Genomic DNA, 20,673 nt, shown 5'->3' on the forward strand with positions numbered 1-20,673 from the left:
CCCCCCCCTACGCTCCCCCTGCCCGTCCCGCACGGCCGCCGCCGGCCCTGGCACTGCCCACCGCGCCCTGGCTGGGAAGCGCCGCTCGACCCGTCCCGGCCCCGCCGGCCTCGCCCAACCGCCAGCCCCGCGGAGCACGAAGGGAGCGCGAAGGGAGCGGAGCCCGAACCGCGCCGCCGTGGCACTGACCGTGAGCGGCGCCGCTGCCCCCGCCTCAGCCTCGGCGCTGCCGACCGCCAACGGACCACTCCGCCATGATGGAATGCGGGCACTGCGCCTGCGCCGCAGCCGGCCGGCCAGGGGCGGGCGGGCGCGCGAAACGAAGGCCGGGCCGAGCGCGGGGCAGATCTCGGGCCGCGGCCGCCCGCGAAAAGCGGCGCGGGGGGGCGGCGGGGAGCCGGCGGGTGTCGGCCGGGCCCGGGCCCGGGCCCGGCTCGGCGCGGGGCCGGGAGGTGACGGAGCCCTGCGCGAAGCGACGGCGGGAAAAGCTGGCCGGGCGGTCGCCGTCCCGCCGTAAGCAGGCCCGGGCCGCGGCGCGAGCCCCGTGGGCTGAGGGGAGGCGCCACGCCATCTTGGCCCCCGGCTGCTGCCCTCGGGGTTCCTCGCTCGCACCTCCCGGCCCCGCGCTGTCCCGGCGCGACGTGCGACGGCAAAAGCACCACAGTTTTAATGCAGTTTGGCGTTTTTCAGCCGCGGTTCAAGGAAGGCGCGGAGCTCATCTCTATGTAGGGGCAAAGAGAGGTGTGGGTTGCGCTGTGGGCCAGCCCTGTGTGTGAGTGCAGGTCTGAGGGAAAGGGGAAATGCTGGGCGCACTGCTTCGCACGGAAGAAAAGCCTTCCAAACAAACCACAAAGCGCACAACACAAAGTAACCCTGAAAAACCAGCTGACAGTGGCTGCCCCCCCTCCCCCGATGTCAGAAGTGGTGAACTGGGCTGAAATAAAGTCCCTTCCTAATTTTAAATGAACTGTATTAAGGAAGGCCTGGGAGAGGAGCTGCTGGGCTTCTGGATCCTCATAAGCTGTCCCGTTAATTAATGCCACTGAACTATCAACAGGGGCTTCACTCCTTCATCATTGGAGGCATTCAAGGCCAGGCTGGATGTGGCTCTGGGCAGCCTGGCCTGCTGATTGGCGACCCTGCACACAGCAAGGGGTTGGAACTGGATGAGTACTGTGGTCCTTTTCAACCCAGGCCATTCTTTGATTCTATGAGTCGCAATATTTTTTCTTAGACTGGCCAGTTCAAATATACTCTCAGCGTACCACCAAAGAACAGATCACTTCATCCTCGGGGTGTGTCTCTGTGCGCTGGGCACTCAATAAAGAGTTATCCCTTCTTTTTTATTGCGTTTGATCTTCGACAGGACCGATGGTTTATAACAAAGCCTTTTAAAATTTCTTTTGGGGAGAAAACAGGCAAACGCTACTGTTCTGCTTTAGCATAATTCCACTGAAAACATCCATATGGTGAGAGCAGCACCGTGGGTGCGGTAAAAGATGGCTCTTGCAAGGAGCCCATTACCTTCTCATTGTTCTCTTTGCTGTCACCTCCATTTATCCAAGCTCCAAACGATGCATGAGAGCTTCTTCATCTAAGCAGCTCATTGTACTGTTGCACTATCCTTTGTGATCTGGCAGCTGGCTCAGTGGCTGGTTCCAGGTGGAGAAGACACAGGCGTCCTTTTCCTCCTGGAGAGCAAAAGCTCTGTCGTGGTCCCTGCCCTGAATTCTCCTGTTCTTTCTACCTCTTCCAAAAATGTTACTGCACACATGACTCTTGCCCTGATTCCGGTACAGAAAAGGAATAGTGCTTTTGCTCTGTGGAATAGCGTGGATCAGCATATCAGAAAAAGAAATTAATAATTCTTTATGCCTATGAAGTAGATTGAAATCTCCAGAAGGGGACTGAGGAAGACAAAATAAGCTGCTGCTCAAAGTCATATCTTGCTGTTGTCACTAATATTTAGTTCTTTACTTCTCTGATAATTCTGAGATGAGATTCATTAATTCCAGCTCAGACTTAGGGCTCGTGAACATTTCAGATGTGGTACAAAACAAGGGCAGCTCAGGAGGCAGTGAATGCAGACCTCCTCCCTGCATTGTTGTGCTCCAGGAACAAAAGGTTGGTTAATCATTTCACCTTTGAGAGAATTCCTGGAATCTTCAGCACTCCATCTCAGGAATCTTGTAACTCCACAGGCTCTGGCTAATCTGCAGTGAAGCGTATCCAGTGCCCTGGGGATTTCATTTCTGAAGTGAAATATTTGTACTTACTTTTGGGGAGATCTCTGAAAGAGACACATCAGGATGTAATTTGGAAATCTGAATTCAAGGCAGTATTTCAAGGACTGTTTTGAACTTGCAGGCTCAATATTTATTCATTGTCAGCTAAACCCTTAAAGTTATGGCTAGTGGTACTGCGTGATATACAGAGGTCTGATGCCCTCCCATCATGAGCATACTGTGTCTGATATCCCAAGTAAAGAAGGTCTTTAGGGGTGAATGCTGAGCATTCTTTGCACAGACAGCTATTGGACCTCCCAGCTTTGATTATTACAAGAATTCCTTTGTAGGTAATAAAGCAGTATTTTAGCATTCAGGGGAAAAAAAAATGCTTTCCCTTTCCCTCCTGCCTTTCATTAAATCATTTTTCTCCCTTAATTTACCCTTCTAAATATATTTTGTGTCAGAGCAAGGTATTCACTGGCAATTCCAGCAAATAGGATGTCTGGTGGAAAAGCCTTCAGAAACCGTAGCCAGTTGGTAGTGAGTCTGAGGATGAAAGATCTAAGAACTGCCCGCATTCCACAAGCTCCAGGGCTCCTTTAAAACTGAAATTGCTTTGAGTACGAGAACTATTCCCACACCGCAGAAAATAAATGACTGAATGTTTGCTGCCTACATCCGACATTCAGATTGCTATGGGATGACAGCAAAGGAAAATTCTTTTCAGCTGAAACTGGAAACTATATGGCCAGTCGGTGAGGCTGAAGGCATACAGGCTGTTCCAGATGGCAAAACTGCACAGAAGAAATACTTGGCATGAGTAGTACAGTGACCAAACTGCCTGGAAAGAAGGCCATGGTTAGATGGGTCAGAAATTACAGAACAGAATGGAACAAGACAAGGGGAGGGAGCTTTAGCTAGATTTTGAAATTCCTGGAGAGCCTAAGGACTGTGCAAGGATATTGGTGATGGCAGAGGTCGCACACAAAGGCAAACAGCGCTCCTCTCAAGTCTCAGGGTTAGAAGAGGCCGGGTTTTGAGGAGACTGCTGCCCAGGCAGTGCTTTCAGTCCAGAGCAGAGAGGCACACAGGCTAAGGATAGAGAAAGAATCTCAAATAGCAGAATAAGATTCAGAGGATGTTAGGAAGAAGGAAAAGGAAAGAGAAAAGAAATAGCCAAAATGAGAAGTGGAAATGAGTCAGGAGGGAGGGAAGAGAGAGCACAAGTGGGAAGAAATCTGGATTTAGAAAGGAAGGGCAGTCACCAGGATGGAAAAGGAGAGTTAAGGAGAGTCTGTCTTAGCGAAACAATGGGGAGAAGAAGTGCCAAAAACATGCCCATTCCTCCATTAGAAAACGTAGAGTTACAGATCGTTTTCTTCTTTGCTAATTTGACGGCTCTAGGTGAGCTAAGAAAAAAAATAGGGAGGGGAATAGTAAAATGGAAAAGAAATAGAAAAGGAAAGCCTTCAATGGGAAAGGGGTGGAAAAAATAGGTAGGAGACACAGCGTGTTCTGTACTGCACATCAGGAAGGACTGGGGGCTGCTGGGAGCTTACTGAGCTCTTGGCTAACCAACACCTCTGCCTGCAGTTGGGTGCAGTAAATACCTGAACACACAAAGCCCCTGCAAACCAACAGCTCGCTTATCATGATGATTAGCAGCTGCCCTGACCTTCTGCTGCCAGCCCATAATAAAAACCTTTTCTCTTCTGTACTTACATGATAATAATAAATATGATTATGGTTATTTTAACAAGTGTCTAGCAAACCTGCCCATCTCTGGAGTTTGTTAGGACCTGCAAGCGAGGTCTTAGAACACATTTGCTTCATTTTCTCTTGTTATGTACAAATACTGCTGTGTACACTTTCAGGAGGGACCGAGGCAAGGCAACCTGGCAAACAAACTTTTATCAAGCAGAACTTAGTTTGAAGCGAGCGTGCTTAGGTCCTCAAGAGCAAACACTGGACACTGGAGCAGGTTTCCAACCAGTGTGCACTGGCACAGCTCCATCCACCCCGATGGGATCAGGAGTGTTTTCTCCAGGTGAAGATCTGGTCCACCAAGAGCAAACCAGCAGTCTGTGCTGTGTATTTGGAAAAGAGCACAAGGGGAGAAGCCTGTGGGGCAGGAGTTTCCCTTAAAGGTGGGTGAAACCTTTCTGCTCTTCTGCATGCGTGGGTGCAGCCATATCTCTTCCAGAGAATTTCATTTCTTTGCCATCCAACCCCAGAAGTAAGTCATTAGTAGCAGAGTTAATTAACACTGTCTAAACAAATAGGAGTTACCATCGGAGGCACCGGAGTGTTTTGGCTCTCCGTTCCACAGTATCCTTACCAAACAATGCTGCGTTCAGTGAAGAAATTAAGCGTGGAGACTTTGAGTCCATCCTCCATTTCAGCGGGCACAGTGCTGTGTGCTCCTGGTCCAACTGGAACTGATGGTCTTAGGAAAAGGAGAGATCAGAAGAAGCAAGAGGACAGCCAGGCAAGTGGTGCAGATGCATGCTGCATTTGGCTGTCTGTGCTGCTTTCTCCAAGCAGGGCACAGAAACCTGTGGCACCATTGCTTCAGACCAGCAACGTGTTGCAGAGAAGTTATCCAGCAAACTCACACGCAGAATCCTGGAACATCATTATTCTATCAACACTGCTATTGTTATAAAGCCACGATAAAGGTGCACAACAAAACCCAAACCCCTTTGTAACCCACAATAAACGTACCATGCACTTACAGCTGTTAAAAGTGGAAAGGAATGAGGTTCAATGCCTGGCTAATTTGCACTTTGCACAGAACATCTGTTTTATGATTCCTTCTCTCACTTATTATATGGAGCAGGCTGTGTGTAAACACTGTGTGTCCTGGCCCCAGGCTACACCCTGTATCTTCATTTGTCCCAGCCTTCAGATTTGACCGAGTTCCTTGGAAACCCAGCAGCACCTGCAGGGAAAAGTGTTTGATTCTGTGGTTCAACACAGGCTCTGTGCTGCACCCCTATGCTGGCATCTCTGCCTGCAAGCTGCTGAGACATGGGGGCAGTGGCTCCTCTACAGCAGAATGGACTTCCAACCACGGGCAGCTCTGTGCATCCCAGCAGCTTATGAAAGAAAAGGGGAAGGCAGCTGGCAGCGCCTCTCTGAAGGCTGAAGATGCAGAGAGGTGTTTGTTTTTGGAAGCCTGGTGACTGGCTGTGTGCATTTAGCAGCAGCTGAACTCAGCCCTGTAATTAACACCTTCGCTCCTGCTCTTTGCTGAAGAGAGAAGCCAAGGGAAAAGTGCAGCCCCTTGGCCCTGGGTTTGCTGCAGCTGTGATGATGCACTCAGGGTTAACCATATCCTGTGGTAGAAGAAACAAGCGTGGGGTGCCCGTCTATCTCCCCCTCCTGCAAGGTCTCCCTGCTCAGTTTCTCCTCAAATTATCCAACCAGGGCCCAGGTAGCTATGAAACATCCCAATTTAGTCTAATTCCAGACACTGTCTGAGTTTACCCTTCATTTTACAATCCTCCCCCAAGCCAAGAGCCAAAACAAAAAAACCCCAAGGAGTCTGCAGTGCTCCGCAGAGTGCAGGCAGTAGGCAGGCCCAAGTAAACACTGGGTAAGGGCATGTTAACGTGGCACTGTTACCTTTTGCTTTGCAGGAAAAGCGCCCAGCTGAGCAAATAAAGCTGGCTGTGCCTGCAGGAGGGAGCTCCATGGCACAGGGCGTGTGGGGATGCTGCAGGCATTGCAGGGGGGAGGTCCAGACCCCAAGGGGATGGACTGCAGTCACCCCCCTGGGTGAACACACGGACACGGAGCTAAATAAGGTCTGCTTGCCTGGCTCGGCACAAATGTGGTCATAGTTCTAAGAAATCTGAGTAGCTGGATCCTCAGAAAGGCTCCAAACACCCATAATTTAAACATGTTTGAGCTGGAGGATGCTTGTCCATGTGCTAGCGAGGGAAGGAGCAAGCCAAAATGAGTTCACCACTGGTTTTTATAAACTAGGCTGGAAAATGTTTTAAAAAAAACACCTCTGGAACATGCTTTGCTGCTGCTGTGGTGCAATCTGAAAGCGCTGGGCGTCCTGCATTTTCACCCCACTTTATGGGCTTAGGGAGGGCAGGTTTGCTCTGCAAACAGAGCCCCAGTTCTGCTGCATGGAGCTGAAGAGGGGCTTCAGAGCCAGAGCATCAGAGCCAACTGCTGGAGAGCACAGAGGGGAAAGGACAAAAAGGGAAGAAATCGAGCAGGATAAATCTGAGTGCAAGAAAATTACAGTCTGCATTGAAATTTCAACATTTGGAATTGATTTCTTCCATCAGACAAAAGGCTGTGAGTTCAGCTGTTGAAATGCTGCTCTCCTTTTTAACCCGTGCTCAGTGCCGTGTTGGGAGGAGCTGCAGGTGAGACCTGGGGAAGAAAGGACTGATGCAATCTGCGAATATTTTACTGGCAGGAGTAATGCGATGTCCTTGCTTTGTCTGCTTTGTTTTCTCCTCTTGTGCCCTGCAGTTAGTTTGGGTTTCCCACCACCCCTCGGCTGCCTCAGGCTCGCAGTTTTCCTGGCTGATCCTGTTTCCTACCTCTCTCTTCACTTCTAGGGATTTACAACTGTACGCCCTCGTGACATCGGGTCAGCATCACAGTTTCAGCTCAATTACGTACATGGGGGTAAAGAATTTTATTTGCATCCCATAAATATATATGGAACTGGAGATGCGTGAAGCAGCTGGTGAGGAGCAGCTCACCGTGCTCAGAGCTACGACGTGGGGCTTCCGCTGCCCTGCTCTTATTCTCCTTGCTCCATTGTCTTTCCTCAGAGCACTATTGCTTTCCTATCTGGCATTCCCCTCGCTGTCCCCACACAACCTCTTTTACTTGCTCTCTCCTACAGTAACCCCATTTCTCGTTATTGTTTCCATTCCCCTTTTTGTTCTCTCACTCTGCGGAGGCCTGGGGGCCCCTCAGTGCTGGGAGTCCCTGCCAGCCCTACACCCAGGGCCGTGCAAGGTGTGCACTGCAGGGCTGGCACTGTGTGTCTGCTTTGCAGGAGCATCCACAAGCTATCAAGTTGCAGAGCAGCACTGAATCTGGCCCTACATGCAAATAAGAAGCAGCCACGTGGCACGAAGCATTTGGGAGCACTTCAGGCTAAAAAGGGAAAAAAAGAAAGAAGATAAATCAGGAAAAGAAGAAGATGCAGCTGTGAAGAAGACAAGTATTGGCTCCTCAAGGAAACCTCCGTATTGGATCCATTATTACAATCTACTTATTTGTTCAGGGCTAATGCTCCATTTTAAAGCTGTCCCATATCTGGTTTCCTGTGTGCAGAGAAGGGCCGTGCACAGCCCCTGCAGCAGGAGCCCTTCTGCAGCGCCCACCTGGCACAGCTGAGTGCCGTGCGAGAGAACCTGCTATTAAAATGAATAAGGACCCTTTTGTGTATGAGAAACGAGAAAAAAAGTACTTGGCATGTTCCCACCTTCCCCATCTTCTCTTGCTACGAAACAAACACGAGCCGCCTGCTCGGTGCGGCTGTGTCAGTGCCCCGTGATGGAGCCTGCGGAGTCGCAGGTGCTTTTACCAACTGTGGGAAGGCTTCGTAGGATCATAGAATCGTTATGGTTGGAAAAGATCTCTGTGGTCATCCAGTCCAACCGTCCTCCTCTGCTGGAACGCCGCATGCTCACCCTGCTTCACTCCCTGCATGTGGTGCTCTGCCTGTTGGCCACGTCCCATGCAGATGCCTTTTTGGTGCCTTCCCTGGATAAGTAGGAATGTATTTATATAGAGAGTTCTGCAGCAAAAACGGCCATAAAAACCATCATTACTTAAATATAGATCCCTTCATCCAGAAAGAACCTAAGCTGTGTTTATGCAAGCTGGGGTTGTGCAGGCGGCTCAGTTCTGCGCTGAAGAAGAGCTCCCAAAGTTTAACATAAACTAAAAAGAAAAAAGCAAATCCTTCAATTTACTGTTCTCTCAAACAGCCCCAAATCCCAGCAACCCTGGAGGCTGCAGCCTGGATGGTTGATATTGACGAGAGCAGTGCACTTTGTGCTGGGGATCTGGTAACCTGCACAGCATTCAGTCTTCTTGGGAAACCAGGAGCTGAAGTGTTTGAGGGCATTTTGTATAGCTGAATTAAATTCAGGGTTGAACCTTCAGCTGCTGAGCACATGGTTAATTCTCAGCTTTAGCTTTTCATTATCACCATTCCCATTTTTGGGGGGGTACACTGCTCCAGTTGTTTTCTAGGAGCAAGCTGTAGAAATACGAGCAGAAAACCAAGACATACAACGTGCTGCAGGTACAGCCTGCATGGGAGAGGCTGCAAAGCCTGGCTCCCATTGCTGGAAACTCAAGAAGATGAGATCATTGACTTTATATTTGTGTAAATTCTTTGAGACATTGAGTGTGTGCAAGGAGCTGGGGTTATTCCATTGGGAGAACTTCCCACTGTTGGGAAGAGTTACTGCACTTAGGAATTGAATCTGGGAGGATGCCGCCTCTGAGCAGTCGGGGCCACGCTCTGTCCCTGCTGCTTCTGCTCCACACTGACTCCTGCAGTCTCCTCTGCTATGGACAGAGATACCCCAGCAGGTCTGAACCTCAGAGCTCAAGACTGCAGTGATTTGGTTCAGTTTTAATTGCAATGACATCAACCCCTGTGGCCAGCATGGTGTCAGCAGTGCCATTCCGATCTGCACAGGTTCCTGGGAAGCCAGGAGATGAAAGCCCCCAGGATGTCAGGGCATGCAGAAATGTCCCTCAGGGCTTTGGCAACTGTTCTGCAGTACTTCTGCTTTATTAGTTCACGTCCTCGAGGCTTGTTTCTCCTACACAGGATATGATTAACCCTGTGTGCATCGTCATGCCACATCCTGAAGCTGTGCCACATCTCAAGGCTGTGCTGCATCCCAAAGCTGTGCTGCATCCAAAGGCTGTCCCGTGCAGGGTGAGGATGCTGCTGGAGCAGCTCAGCATCCCACTAACAACCAGAAAATGGTCTGGAGAAATGGGATCCGTCTGGGAAGGCCTGGGAACCTCTGGCACAGTGAGTCAAGCATTGAAGGACACAGGGGCATGTGGGAGGATGTGCTGCTGACAGTAAGCAGAGGCTCAAGGCCAGCCATGGGGAGCTTCTCATTCCATTTTCCTTGAAAAAGGGTGGTGAAAGGGCACTGCAGCTTTTCTCAGCCCTCACTCACGTAAGCAGCGTGCGCTCACCATTCCGACAGCTTCCTGTTGTGAGTAACATGGAAAAGGTCAGAAAGCAGGGACTGTCTCACTGCAGATCATTACTCATAAAGGAAATAAAAGCCAGGTTGGCTCATGGGATACATGTGGGTCTTGCATAGCCGTGGGGCTGGATGGTGTGAAAGGAGCACAGATTCCTTGCAGGCATGGTGTGATGCCCCCTTGGGCCCCAGAGAGAAACCCTAACTGAGGAGCTGCATTTTGGCATCTCCAAGATGCTGCTGTCACACCTGGCACGCCTGCTGGAACCAAGCACTTCTGCATGTTGTGCCTCCTGCCCTCTCCACGCTGCACCCGATCACAGGAGCATGGGATGGCAATGGGCAGTGCATGGCAGCCCTGCCCAGGGGATGCCCTACAGATTTGTGGGGTCAGATTCCAGGCTCACAATTTGCAAAAACTGCTGCTGAATGAAGTAAGCAGCTGCAGAATGAGCAGCGTGCAGCATGCACAGCACTGCTAGACAAAACACGTGTGTGCACTGCTTTGCACTGCAAGCCTGTCCCAAAACATTCAACAGGATGACATGGAGCCTCCTGCCCTTGATCCCACAGGGCTCCACCTGGATGCCCGCGTTGAGGTTAAAGGTGCATAGGCCAAAACCCATGCAGAGCATCATGGAGACATACTCATCCCAAATGAAAGAGATTTCAATGGGTTGAACCAAAAACAAGCTCTGTTTAGTCTTCAGCATCGCCATTGGGGACGCACAACAGTGTTCCTGGAAGCAGAGTTTACATTAATGACCAAAAGAGGGCATTTTTGCTACCTCCTTCCCTCCTCCCCCCAACAAACCTGGTGCACATCCATCTGGAATATATTTCTTGAACTAACATAGGGTCCTCCTCGTTTTGCTCTGCTAGCAGCCTCGCTTCCTCTGAAGCATAAGAAGCAGCATTGACAGGAAAGAAATGGGCACATTTCCCCCCGCAGTAAGATTTGCAAATGCTCGGAATATTTGTTTGTGCATGTGGCCACTTGCAGAGCCAGAATTCATCATCTTGGAGAAGTGGGGCTCGGTTCCCAAACTCGCTGACCTGTAAATCAGGGGATGGGTTTGCAGTGTTCACCCCACAGTTTGCTGCCTGTAGCTCTGAGAAAATGTGTAAGTAACTGCTGTGATCACTTTATTCAAAGTGCACTCTTGGCAAAATTGCTTACACGAATGGTGTGTTAATATCTGACACACTGTCCTGCATTTTTCCTACCATTTTTTCCCCAGTGATCAGCTCATCCCCTCTGCTGCCATGAGCAGGGGGTAAAATCCACAGTTCATCCTCCTGCTGCTTGGGAGAAGTCCCTCTGCTGCTGTTGAGCTGCAGTGGAGCTGGGGAAAATGCCACATGAGGGTTCACCAGGGGCTCCTGGCACCAACTGGAGCCACAGCCTCATTGTGCAGCACAGGGACTGTCCCTGTTTGCAAGGGCTTGGAGCTTTTTGCTTGTTAAGCTTAGGGCTTGCTCACTTCTCGCATCCATCAAGTGCTGTGTAAAGTCAGAGTGAGGATGGTAGCCTTCTGGATTTCCCAGCCTTTGGCACTGGAATGTGGCCCTATTTCAGGCAAGGATTTGGTGTTAAAGCACATGACTGACAGCTCACTGGGGTATCGCAGCATCAGAAAAGGAAATGTTATCAGACACAGCCGGAGGAATGGAAGACCTGTGAAGTCTTGCAAGAAAGATAGAAGTGCCACTGAGGATCAGCAAAACGAATTCATCTCCTGTGGCTGATGCATACTGGGGCTCCCTGGCACATGTCCAGGGGTCAGCAGCAGCCCTGCGGTCACCACATGGGTTGGGTGCATGCTGATGTCACTCCATGCCCACTGCTCACTGCTCCCAGCAGTTTGACACAAAGAAAAGCTGAGACACAACAATTCCCCCCCTCACAAACCCTCTGCGCAAACCCTGCCCTGACCAACGTGTTCTGAGGGAACCGAGGGGCTGGGATGTGCCTGCCCTGCAGCTCCGTGCAGCTCAGAGCTGCTCCAACGGGAGCACACTGCAACACGCTGCAAGGCCAGGATTTACCAGGAACTGAGATTTGTGCTGTTTTCTTGGAAACAGAAAGACGGCTTTATTTTTGCAAACAGAAATCTCGCTTGTGGTCAGCTGCTGGCAGCAGGTGGCTGTTTGGATCCTCTCTGAAAAGGAACACAAGTGAAAACTCATTTCAGGTCGCTCTGAAAACAGAGCGGCGTCCGTATGATCTCCAGCAGCAGTTCATCCCCAAACATTCCTCCAGGAGAAGGGGAGAGGCTTTGCTCTGGGAGGCACCACGTCCTGTGCATCTGCTAGAGCCACATTTCTCATCCCCCAGTAAGGAGTTTGCCTGCTGTCTGCTGTGTTGGCTGCAGAAGCTCTCCACCTCCATCGGTGCACAATGCAGATCTTTCTCTTGTATCTGATGGCTTTGTTCCATTTTAAGAAGCTGTGGGTGGTAGGGGAAGCATTTCCACCCCCAGGGGGAAGCAGTGATTTTGGAGGGTCTGGTGCCCATTGCAGGCTCTTCTCGCATTGCAAGAGGGATGTGCCTGTTCACCCCACCAGGAGCAGGGCTGCACCCCCTGCTTTTTCAGAAGCGACAACAACATCAGCTTTGCATTCTTGTCTGTGTGCTGAAACTGAAAGGCGAATGAGATGTCAGTGCCTCCTTCCTTCCAGCTCAGCCCTGGTGTGTGCTCACACCTGCAGGCTGTGCTTGCTGCTCTTGCTTGGCTTCAGCTGAGAGCTGCCTTTTTGTTTTGTTTTTAATATATGTTTTGTTTATTCCCCTCTTTTTCTCTGTTGAGGGCTGAGCTTTGTGCCACCTGCGTGCTGAGATCTGGGTTTGTAGGAACCCGAAGAGTGGGAGGAACACCTGAGCACCCAATGATTTGTCTCACAGCGATCATACTGTGAATCTGATCACACCCCAGTGAGTGAAGCACCTTCACCACGCTGCCTAAACGCACATGCATGGCTCTGAGCACTCTGAGCTGGCTGACTTGAGAGCTCTACAGCAGACGTCCCCACCAATGCAGACGTTGGCAGAAGGTTTTACCATTGCTCAATCAGCCTAAATCTCTGCTTTGGCCTTTTTACAGAAGGTCTCTATGTTTACTTCCCCATTGTGCATCTCAGCCAGAGAAACGTGCTACTTTCTCACACCAGCCAGGCTCCACGTCTCTGCACAGCGGTGCTGATGCGACCAATTCACGGGAATCCAAACCCAGTGCCTTCCCTTTGAGCTTCCTCCACCTCTAAGTTCCTAAAGGAGTTGTTTAGAACGACGGTCTTATGTCACCTAAGGAAAACGAAACAAAACCGAGCACAGGACAAAGCCCATTCCCAGCCGCGATGGTTGGAGCCTGAGGACGCCGCCAGCTCACACCCTGCAGCTTGGAGCAGCACAGGCTGTGCCACCGGCAGCTGGAAGCACGGGGCGAGCAGCCGGGCGCTCAGCGCGCAGCCTGAAGTGCCGGCACGGCGCCGTGCGATGCCGCCCTTCTGTTTCTGCCCTTACAAACAGCAGCGGCACAACGCCGCGCGGACCCGCTGAGCAGCCTGCGCTCAGGGATTATCGCAGCGTGCCAAAGCAGCGCCTCGCGTGAGCGCCTTGAGGCTGCGGTGCTCAGCCGCCACCTCCCTGCCCGCGGTGACCGCGCTGCGTGCGGCACGGCCGCCTCCGTGCGAGGGCAGCGAGCAGCGAGAAGGAATCTCGCGGCCCGGACGGCACCGTCAGCACCGAGCCGGGGCTGCCCCCAGCGGTGTGAGCGGGGCTCGGCTGCCAGGCATCGCCCGAACGAGCGGCGGTTCAAACGCTCGCTAGGGGACGGCATCGCACCGCGAACGGAACGAGCGCAGCTCCGCCTGCCTCATCCTACAGCACTTACTGGGGGAACGAACCCGAAAAGAACCCGAAAAACCCGAAGAACGCATTTGCAGAGGCTTTGAAATAAGGCACGGCGAGTACAAGTTGAGCTTGCAACATTGCCATTTAATTTTGTCTTTTTTTCTTTTTTTTTAAGCAGCCTTTCCCCTTACACAAAACAAAACCCACTGCTCTTTCTCTTGCTGTACACATTGCCTCATAAAAAAGTGAAACGATGGGAAAAAAATAATTCTAGAACAAAAATGCTTTGCAACATATACATATATATCTACTTCTACCATACAGTGCACAGTATTTTAAAATTTGGGAAAGTAGATGTTATTTTCTACATATTCCAAAGCTTGCTTCCAAATCACATTTTCACAGCGATTGCTGCCTAGGTATAACATCATTCCTTTCCTTAAGATGACACCAAATAACCTCTTAAATACCACCCCATTGCAGTCCATTAGCAACTGCTCTTTCTCAACTACAAAATTCTTGTAGGATTAAGGCCATTTCTGTCTGATGCTGTGTTCTAATTTTGGACTCCACCAAAACAACGCAGCACTGATTCATTTACAGTGGGTTTAACTGGGGAACCACAGGAATGGCTCCTTAGGCCCAGGATCTGGAGGTTTCTCTTTCCAGTCTGTGTTTCCATCATCCTGAGCTCAGAATGACATTGGTCACATCTCCCTGTCAGCTCTCTGGCTCTCGATGGCCAGGTCAATCCAGGTCCCTGCAGAGCCTTGGGTTGCAGCTTTTCTGCCAGGTGTTCACAAGAGCACTTCTGAACAGGACCAGGCGTGCATCACAGTTGGCTATTTTTTAAAACTATGTCCACCATTGTATTTGTTCTTCAAACTTAATCACTGCTTCAGAAAGGCCTGGTCATGCCCTGGGCTCTGGGCACCCAGAGCTCTACTTTTAGGCAAAACTCATGAAGAACTGGAATGATAACCCAGATTCCACAGCCATCATTACAAGACCAGTAATACATTTCAAATGCGTGCTGGGCTACCATAACTTCGAAGGTGCTTCCACAAAGAACATTTCTTTAGGAATTCATAGAATCAGAGGATCACAGAGTGGCCTGGGTTGCAAAGGAGCACAGTGCTCATCCAGTTCCAACCCCCTGCTGTGTGCAGGTCACCAACCAGCAGCCCAGGCTGCCCAGAGCCACATCCAGCCTGGCCTTGAATGCCTGCAGGGATGGGGCATCTGCAACCTCCTTGGATAAAGAAGGAACCAGATCCAATCCTTACCCCTCTCAGCAGCAGCAAGGCACCACTGTGCCTCTGGAGATGCATCCAGGCTGCAATCACGGGCAGTTCCCCCGAAGCTGCTGCTGCTCGGCCGCTGCAGACACGCTGCCCCAGCACTCAGGGCTGTTTCTTGCAGGGTGGATGAGGGGGATGAGGCCCGACCCGGGATTTCCAGATACAGGCACTGATCCTGCGAGCCCCACATGCACACTGCATTTTGAAACTGAAGTCCAAAGCAAAAGCATCTGGGAGCAGGGCAGGAATCGTCTTGACCTCTGCCGCGTAAATAAAACTTCGTGTCTATTTTGGAATTCAGTGAAGGCTCCCATCTATTGGAAGAGTTTAGAGATCTCCATTCCCATCTGAGATCCCACGGGAAGGTCGCACCGCGTTACGATGCGACCGCAGGAGCGTTCCCGTTCTCCTTACTGCTTTCCCCCAAAGGTTCATCGTCTCTCTCTTTCAGGGAGAACTTTTTCCTGAAGGCTTGAGTGATGCTGGAGGAGGAAGCCTTCCTGAAGGTGGTCAACCTCTTCCGAAAGTTGCCCCCCGAGAAGAAGTAGAGCAATGGGTCGAAGCAGCAGTTGGCGGCGGCCAAAGGCAGCGTCACCACCACCGACTTCTGCAGGTAGGCCGTGTCCTCGCAGCTGGAGCGCCGCAGCCGCAGCACGTGCAGGTGAACGGTGCGCAGCACGTGGTAAGGGGTGAAGCTCACCAGGAAGGTGGCCGTCACGATGACGATCATCCAGATGGCCTTCTTGCGGTTGGCCTGGTTCTTCTTCAGGGAGTTCTTCAGGAGGGTCCTTATGATCATGGTGTAGCAGATGGTTATGATGATAAAGGGGATAATGAAACCCAAAAAGAGAGCGATAAAATCCAGGATCACGATTATGTTGGTCTTCTGGGTGTCTTCTGGGGGTTCGAAGCACTTGGTCTTGTTGCCGTGTTGGTAAGTCCCATTCATCAGAAAAGGAGCGCTCGTCAGGGTAACAAAAATCCAGATCCCAACGCACACAAATTTAGCCTTCCTCTCCGTGACCAAATTGATGTTCTGAACCGGAAAAACGATGGCTATGCAGCGGAAGAAGCTCATGGCAGTCATGAAGAAAATGCTGCAGTAGAGGTTGACGTACAAAGCGTAGGAGCTGAGCCTGCACAGGATGTCGCTGAAGACCCAGTGCCCTTGGTGGACGTAGTAGACCACGCGCAGGGGGAGGGTGCACACGCAGAGGAAGTCAGACATGGCCAGGTTGAGCATGTACACCTGGAAGGCCGTCCGCTGCCGGAACGTCCTGATGAGCACAAAGAGCACAACGCCGTTGCCAGCAAAGCCCATGATGCTGATCATGGAGTACAGCGTGGAGTAGACGCGGTTTCGGAAGTCATCGATGGCGTGTTGGCACAGTGAGCTGTTGAGGAGCGTGGTCATCTCTTGTTGGAGGCACCGGGTGGCTGGAGAGGGATCCCAGGTCTAAGGGTGGAAAACTCAGTTATACGGCTGTTACAGTAGGGCTGTCATCTTTCAGCTGTTGTGTTACAGTTGGGGAAAGCAGCACAAGAACATAAAATACGATTATTAAATAGGAGAAAAACCCATTGACTCTCTCTTAGAAGAGAGAACGGCCAGGAAGGGATGTGGTCCTGCAAAGAGCGATGTGACATTAGTGACATGTCATTAGAACCATCTAGCTCAGCCACCACTCCTACCCTGGCACCTGGTACAGCGGGGTCACATCTTCATACATCTTCATACATCCCCAGTACTGCATCCCTCTTCCACTGCTAAACCAGAGAGCTCCAACTCCCTGCAAACTGAAGTATCTCGTCCTTCAAAGGGGCAATGAAAGCAGCCACAGCACAATGGGATTTAAAGTGCTGAGACCTAATCGAGTCCCTAAGAGCTGTGCAGCTCTGCATTCCTCCTGGTCACTGCAGGAGGAAGGCTGCAGCACAGCTTCCAACGAGGGATAAGAAGTGCTCCAACAAGCACTTCTCCACTTAGAGACATAAACAAGGAGGTGGAAGGTTGGGCCGTGTGCTGCAAGAACGCTGTGAGATTGCTACCTCCATCAGCTCATGAAAACTCACACAGATAGCATCTGTGTACTTGCTGAGGTGTCACGTATCAGTTCTTTCTCAGACATGAAGAGCAATACGAGATGCTTGAGATTAAGAGGCTGGAATGATCTCTCTGCACATCACAGGCAGTGAAGGTAGTTACAGAGTCTGAGCAGAAATCGGGGCAAACCAGGCTGTGTGTGGGGAAGCTGAGCTGTTCTGCAGTGTCACGCAGCGCTCAGGGAAGGAAGGAGCCCCACTGGGAAATGCAAAGGAACCCCAGGGGATCCCAGCAGCACATTTGGGGTCAGACTTCCTTCTGCCTTTGGGGAACCCACAGAAGTTCCTGCTCACAGCAGCCGCCTTTCTGTGGCCGAGGCTGGGCCGGCTATGAGAAAACCTGGGTATCTCAGCCATCGTCTGCCTGGGAGATAAACTGTCTTATGTAATCTCCGTGCCACATTTGTGTGCACTTCTTCAGCGGCACGGAGATAGATTACAAACTTTTACCCCTGCTGGGGACTGATTTTCAGTCTTTCTGGTGCTGTTCTGCAAGTCACCCGCAGACAGCGAGCAACCACACAAAGCGTTTGCCTGTAAGACTTCTGGGACCCGCTGCTGCCCTTATTTCTAAGCGCAGTCTGAAGTGCCTTTGTAAGCAGGACAGCTGATGGTTACAGCACCGACGCGACCGCGAAAGCAGGGGACTGCTCTGCGCCTGGAAATGGAAAAGCAGAACCTCGCTTCCCAGCTGAGCTTTTAATTCAGGTTTGCCTCAGGGCATGAAGACGAGAATTCCTTCAGCCGCTCGATGTTTACCCAGCAGCAGCTCTCAGAGCCGTTTATTTACACGCCGCATAGGAACCCGCAGAAGCGCGGAGCTGCGGGGCGGACGGAGCGCAGCGCCCCAAACGGAGCGTCCGGCGGCCGCGGCGGCACACAGCGACCGCTTCGTTACTGCGAGGAATTACGCGGCCGGCAAAGAAGATCGCACCGTCTGCTCCAAGCTGAGACGCGAAGCAGCGTCGATCCTCGGCAAGAAACGGGGGAACCGCCTCAAAAAGACAGAAGCGACCCAACCCAAACAAACCCTTCTGTAAGCGCAGCGCAAAGAATAAACAGCCGCCAGGACCCCCCCGTGCTTACCGAGCCGTGCCGATCCGAGCCGCTTCGAGCCACCCGGCCCCGCTCCGCCGCCCTTATAGCGGGCGGACCCCCCGCCCCCCGCACGGGGAGGGACCGCCGGGAGCAGCCCTCGCTCCGCAGCTCCGCCACCCCGTTGTGCTGAGCTCCGCTATGGTGGGCAGAACTCCCCGCCCCGGGGCAGGGGGAGATGCCCTGAACGCCGTCTGGGATCGACATCACCACCGGAAAGGTGATGTTCTTCCCTCCCATCCCAAAGGACCTCTGGTATTAATGTCAAGGTCTAATATTAAGCTTGAGCTCCTCATGGGGAATGAAGTATTTAGCAGACGTTTTTCTTCAGAATTTGGGGTTCACTTCTATAGCCGCGGGCAGGAAAAAGCAGCTGAGCCCATGGGGTTCCATGTGCTGCTCCCTGCTTGCAGGACGTGCAACTCTCCACATCCTCCCGCTCCCGTGGGACCTCTGTGCCTGGCACGGGTGGCACCTGACCCCAGTGTGATGGGGGGGGTGGGAAGGAACGCCTGGGATTGGGACTTGTTGGGTTGCAGGCTGTCAGGCAGTGACGCCTGGCTCCAGGGCTTCCCAACCCTTTCCTTGGCTCATTAACAGCAAGGAAGGTCCCAGACCTGTCCCAGCAGGGTGCACACCTCTTAAATAAATGGTTCAGCATCAAAAAAACGCCACCATGCTGGATGCTGCTACTGTCTGGGAATGAAGCACAAAAAAAGATCGGCAATAACCTGGACACACAGCCCCACTGCCCTGCACACACCGGGCAGAGCCCAGCCCTGCAGCTGAGCTGTGCCAGCCCTTCCTTCCATCTTCCTGCTTACACCTCTTTCTCCCTGCAGTTTGCAGCAGGTCTTTGGCTGCACAACCCCCAGGCTGGTCTGCCCAGGGCTGCATCCCTCTGGGTGCTGAAGCCTCCCACCACAGAGGTCCCGATCCACTGCCTGCTACCTCCCACAGCACAAAGCTGGTGCTGCAGCTCCTTTTTGCTGTGTGTTTTGGTGTTACTCCATTCTGCCATTCCTTCTGCTTTTTTTCCACCCCGTTCTGCCATTTCTTTTTACTATTCCTTCTGCTTTTTTAACTACAGCTTTGTTCTTCCTTCTCCTTCCTATTTTTATTCTTTCCCCATTCTTTCTCCTTTTCTTCTCTTTTACCCCACACTTCCAATAATGAGATTTCCAGTCCAAGGTCAGAGCAAGGTTGGGGGGGCAGGACTTACCTCCTCTCCTCTGAGCAGTGGGGCTTCAAAGCTGTCATGGGCAGGTCTACAGGGCAGGTGTTAGGAGGATGAGGAGAAAAGGAGATAAATTGCAAGTTTGGTGGAACAGAAAGCGGAGGAAGATGAGGGAGTGGTAGGCAACAGGTTTTTGTTTCTAAAGATGACAAGAGGTGAGAAACCTCGGTGTCAAAAAGCACACATGAGAGGAGAGATGGGGGAAAAAACATGTGAGATCTTGCACAGTGGGGGTGAGGAAGGAAAGAGCTGTGGGGTGCTTTGGGAGAGGGACGGAGGCCAGGAGGCTGGCTGTGGGCTTTGGGGTGAGCCAGGGCGGCTCTCACCCAGCAGCTCATCACCAACGTGACATTAAGCAGTTCCTCTGCTCTCCTCCAAAGTCTGCAGACTTTCTGGTCTGCTTTTGGAGGACAGCCAGCTCCACAAGGAGCCCAATGGCCCCACTCAGCCCTGACTGCCCCTGCCCCCAAGCTCTCCTTCCCAGCACTGTGACAAAGATGCTCAGCTCTCACTTACTTGAACATAAGCATCGCATCAATCCGGCGCACTGCTCTGCTTCTCTCTTTACAGATAGAATTTCAGGCAATTTTCCTAAAAGCCTAAAGGGTTTGCAGCCTGTGTGAAAAAGCTCTCCCTCTGCCTATTTAAGGAGAAATCAAGAAGGCAGCATTAAATGATAAAGCAAAAACCATTTCTGCATGCTGCAGCTTCTTTCCTCTTCTGGACTCAGTAAATTTGGCTGCTTCTCATTGAAACCTCCTGCAAGGAGGGCAGCAAGCTCTGCTCTGCCTGAAGTTGATGGGGCAGGCTGTGCTGTGATGGAGGAGGATGGGCTGCTGCAGCATCACTCACTGCTGGATGCAGCTTCCAGAGAAAAGCATGACCTGAAAACTGGGTTCATCTCAGGCACACCTGCCCCTTTGGTGAGGGTGAAATAACGCTCCTGATGAGAGGAGCTGGAGGAGAGCAGGGAAAAGCAACCAAATGTTTTGGTGAGTGGTAATGAGCAGAGTGCTGGGACACTGACAGCAGAGCATGGAAAGAGACAAAGAAAAATCTCATCTAGGAATCAATTTCTGTGCCCTGGCAGCAGAGTCATTCCAAAACACTCAACTTCTGCTTTGCACCCACACAGGAGCTGCAAGATTTTAATTAATTGTTCAGAGAATGAGGGTGGAGTGGTGACATAAAGCCAGCTGGGATGGCAGGATGGCATCAGCACTGCCTGCTTAGCAGCTGTTTGCAATCTGCTCAGAGGTCCTCAGGGCCTTAAATACATCACCCCCAGCAACAACCACAGGGCAGAACTCAGAGAATCCATCATCCTTACCCTACGTATTCAGAGCATCCTGCGGCTGCTTCACACTCACTGGTCTCCTTTCCTGACAGGTACAACGGAAGGAGATGGGTTGGGGTGGCATCTCTAGAGCTGTGCCCCCTGCCTGCCTTCTGCACATAGGGGCTTGGGGCAGGGAGCAGAGATTGCAGGGGATCCCGCCTGGGAGAGGCTGCAGGGACCCTCTAAGCATCTCCATCCCATCTCGTGCAGAAGGAAAGGATGGGGAGCTGGGGCCAGGAGTCCAGACAAGCACCCAGAGACCAGGTGCTCCAAACAAGAGCACTGCAGGAG

General features: G+C 51.7%; 2 protein-coding genes across 5 annotated transcripts in view; both read right to left on the minus strand.

Annotated features, from left to right (window-relative positions):
* Positions 1 to 276, minus strand: part of LOC122163623 (fibronectin type-III domain-containing protein 3a-like) — a 37,198-nt gene extending 36,922 nt beyond the window's left edge. For 2 of the 3 annotated variants that reach the window (XM_042824988.1, XM_042824987.1), the window contains exon 1: positions 190 to 276. The gene's annotated coding sequence lies outside the window, so the exon portion shown is untranslated. The remainder of the gene's footprint in view (positions 1 to 189) is intronic. The other variant, XM_042824989.1, reaches the window with a different exon arrangement.
* Positions 277 to 14,488: 14,212 nt separating this feature from the next.
* Positions 14,489 to 19,072, minus strand: CYSLTR1 (cysteinyl leukotriene receptor 1). 2 transcript variants are annotated; one of them, XM_042825022.1, is made up of 2 exons: positions 19,029 to 19,072; positions 14,489 to 16,064 (listed from the first exon to the last, which is right to left on the minus strand). In XM_042825022.1, the coding sequence occupies exon 2, from the start codon at positions 16,020 to 16,022 to the stop codon at positions 14,985 to 14,987; it is 1,038 nt and encodes a 345-aa protein (XP_042680956.1). In that variant the 5' UTR covers positions 16,023 to 16,064; positions 19,029 to 19,072; the 3' UTR covers positions 14,489 to 14,984. The 2 variants fall into 2 exon arrangements, with proteins under 2 accessions (XP_042680956.1, XP_042680955.1); XM_042825021.1 differs by lacking the exon at positions 19,029 to 19,072 and adding an exon at positions 17,798 to 17,829.
* Positions 19,073 to 20,673: the final 1,601 nt, after the last annotated feature.

The sequence above is a fragment of the Centrocercus urophasianus genome, unplaced genomic scaffold (assembly GCF_019232065.1).
Source record: "Centrocercus urophasianus isolate 14NV4802_14NV808 unplaced genomic scaffold, USGS_Curo_1.0 seq_24, whole genome shotgun sequence".
NCBI lineage: Eukaryota > Metazoa > Chordata > Aves > Galliformes > Phasianidae > Centrocercus > Centrocercus urophasianus.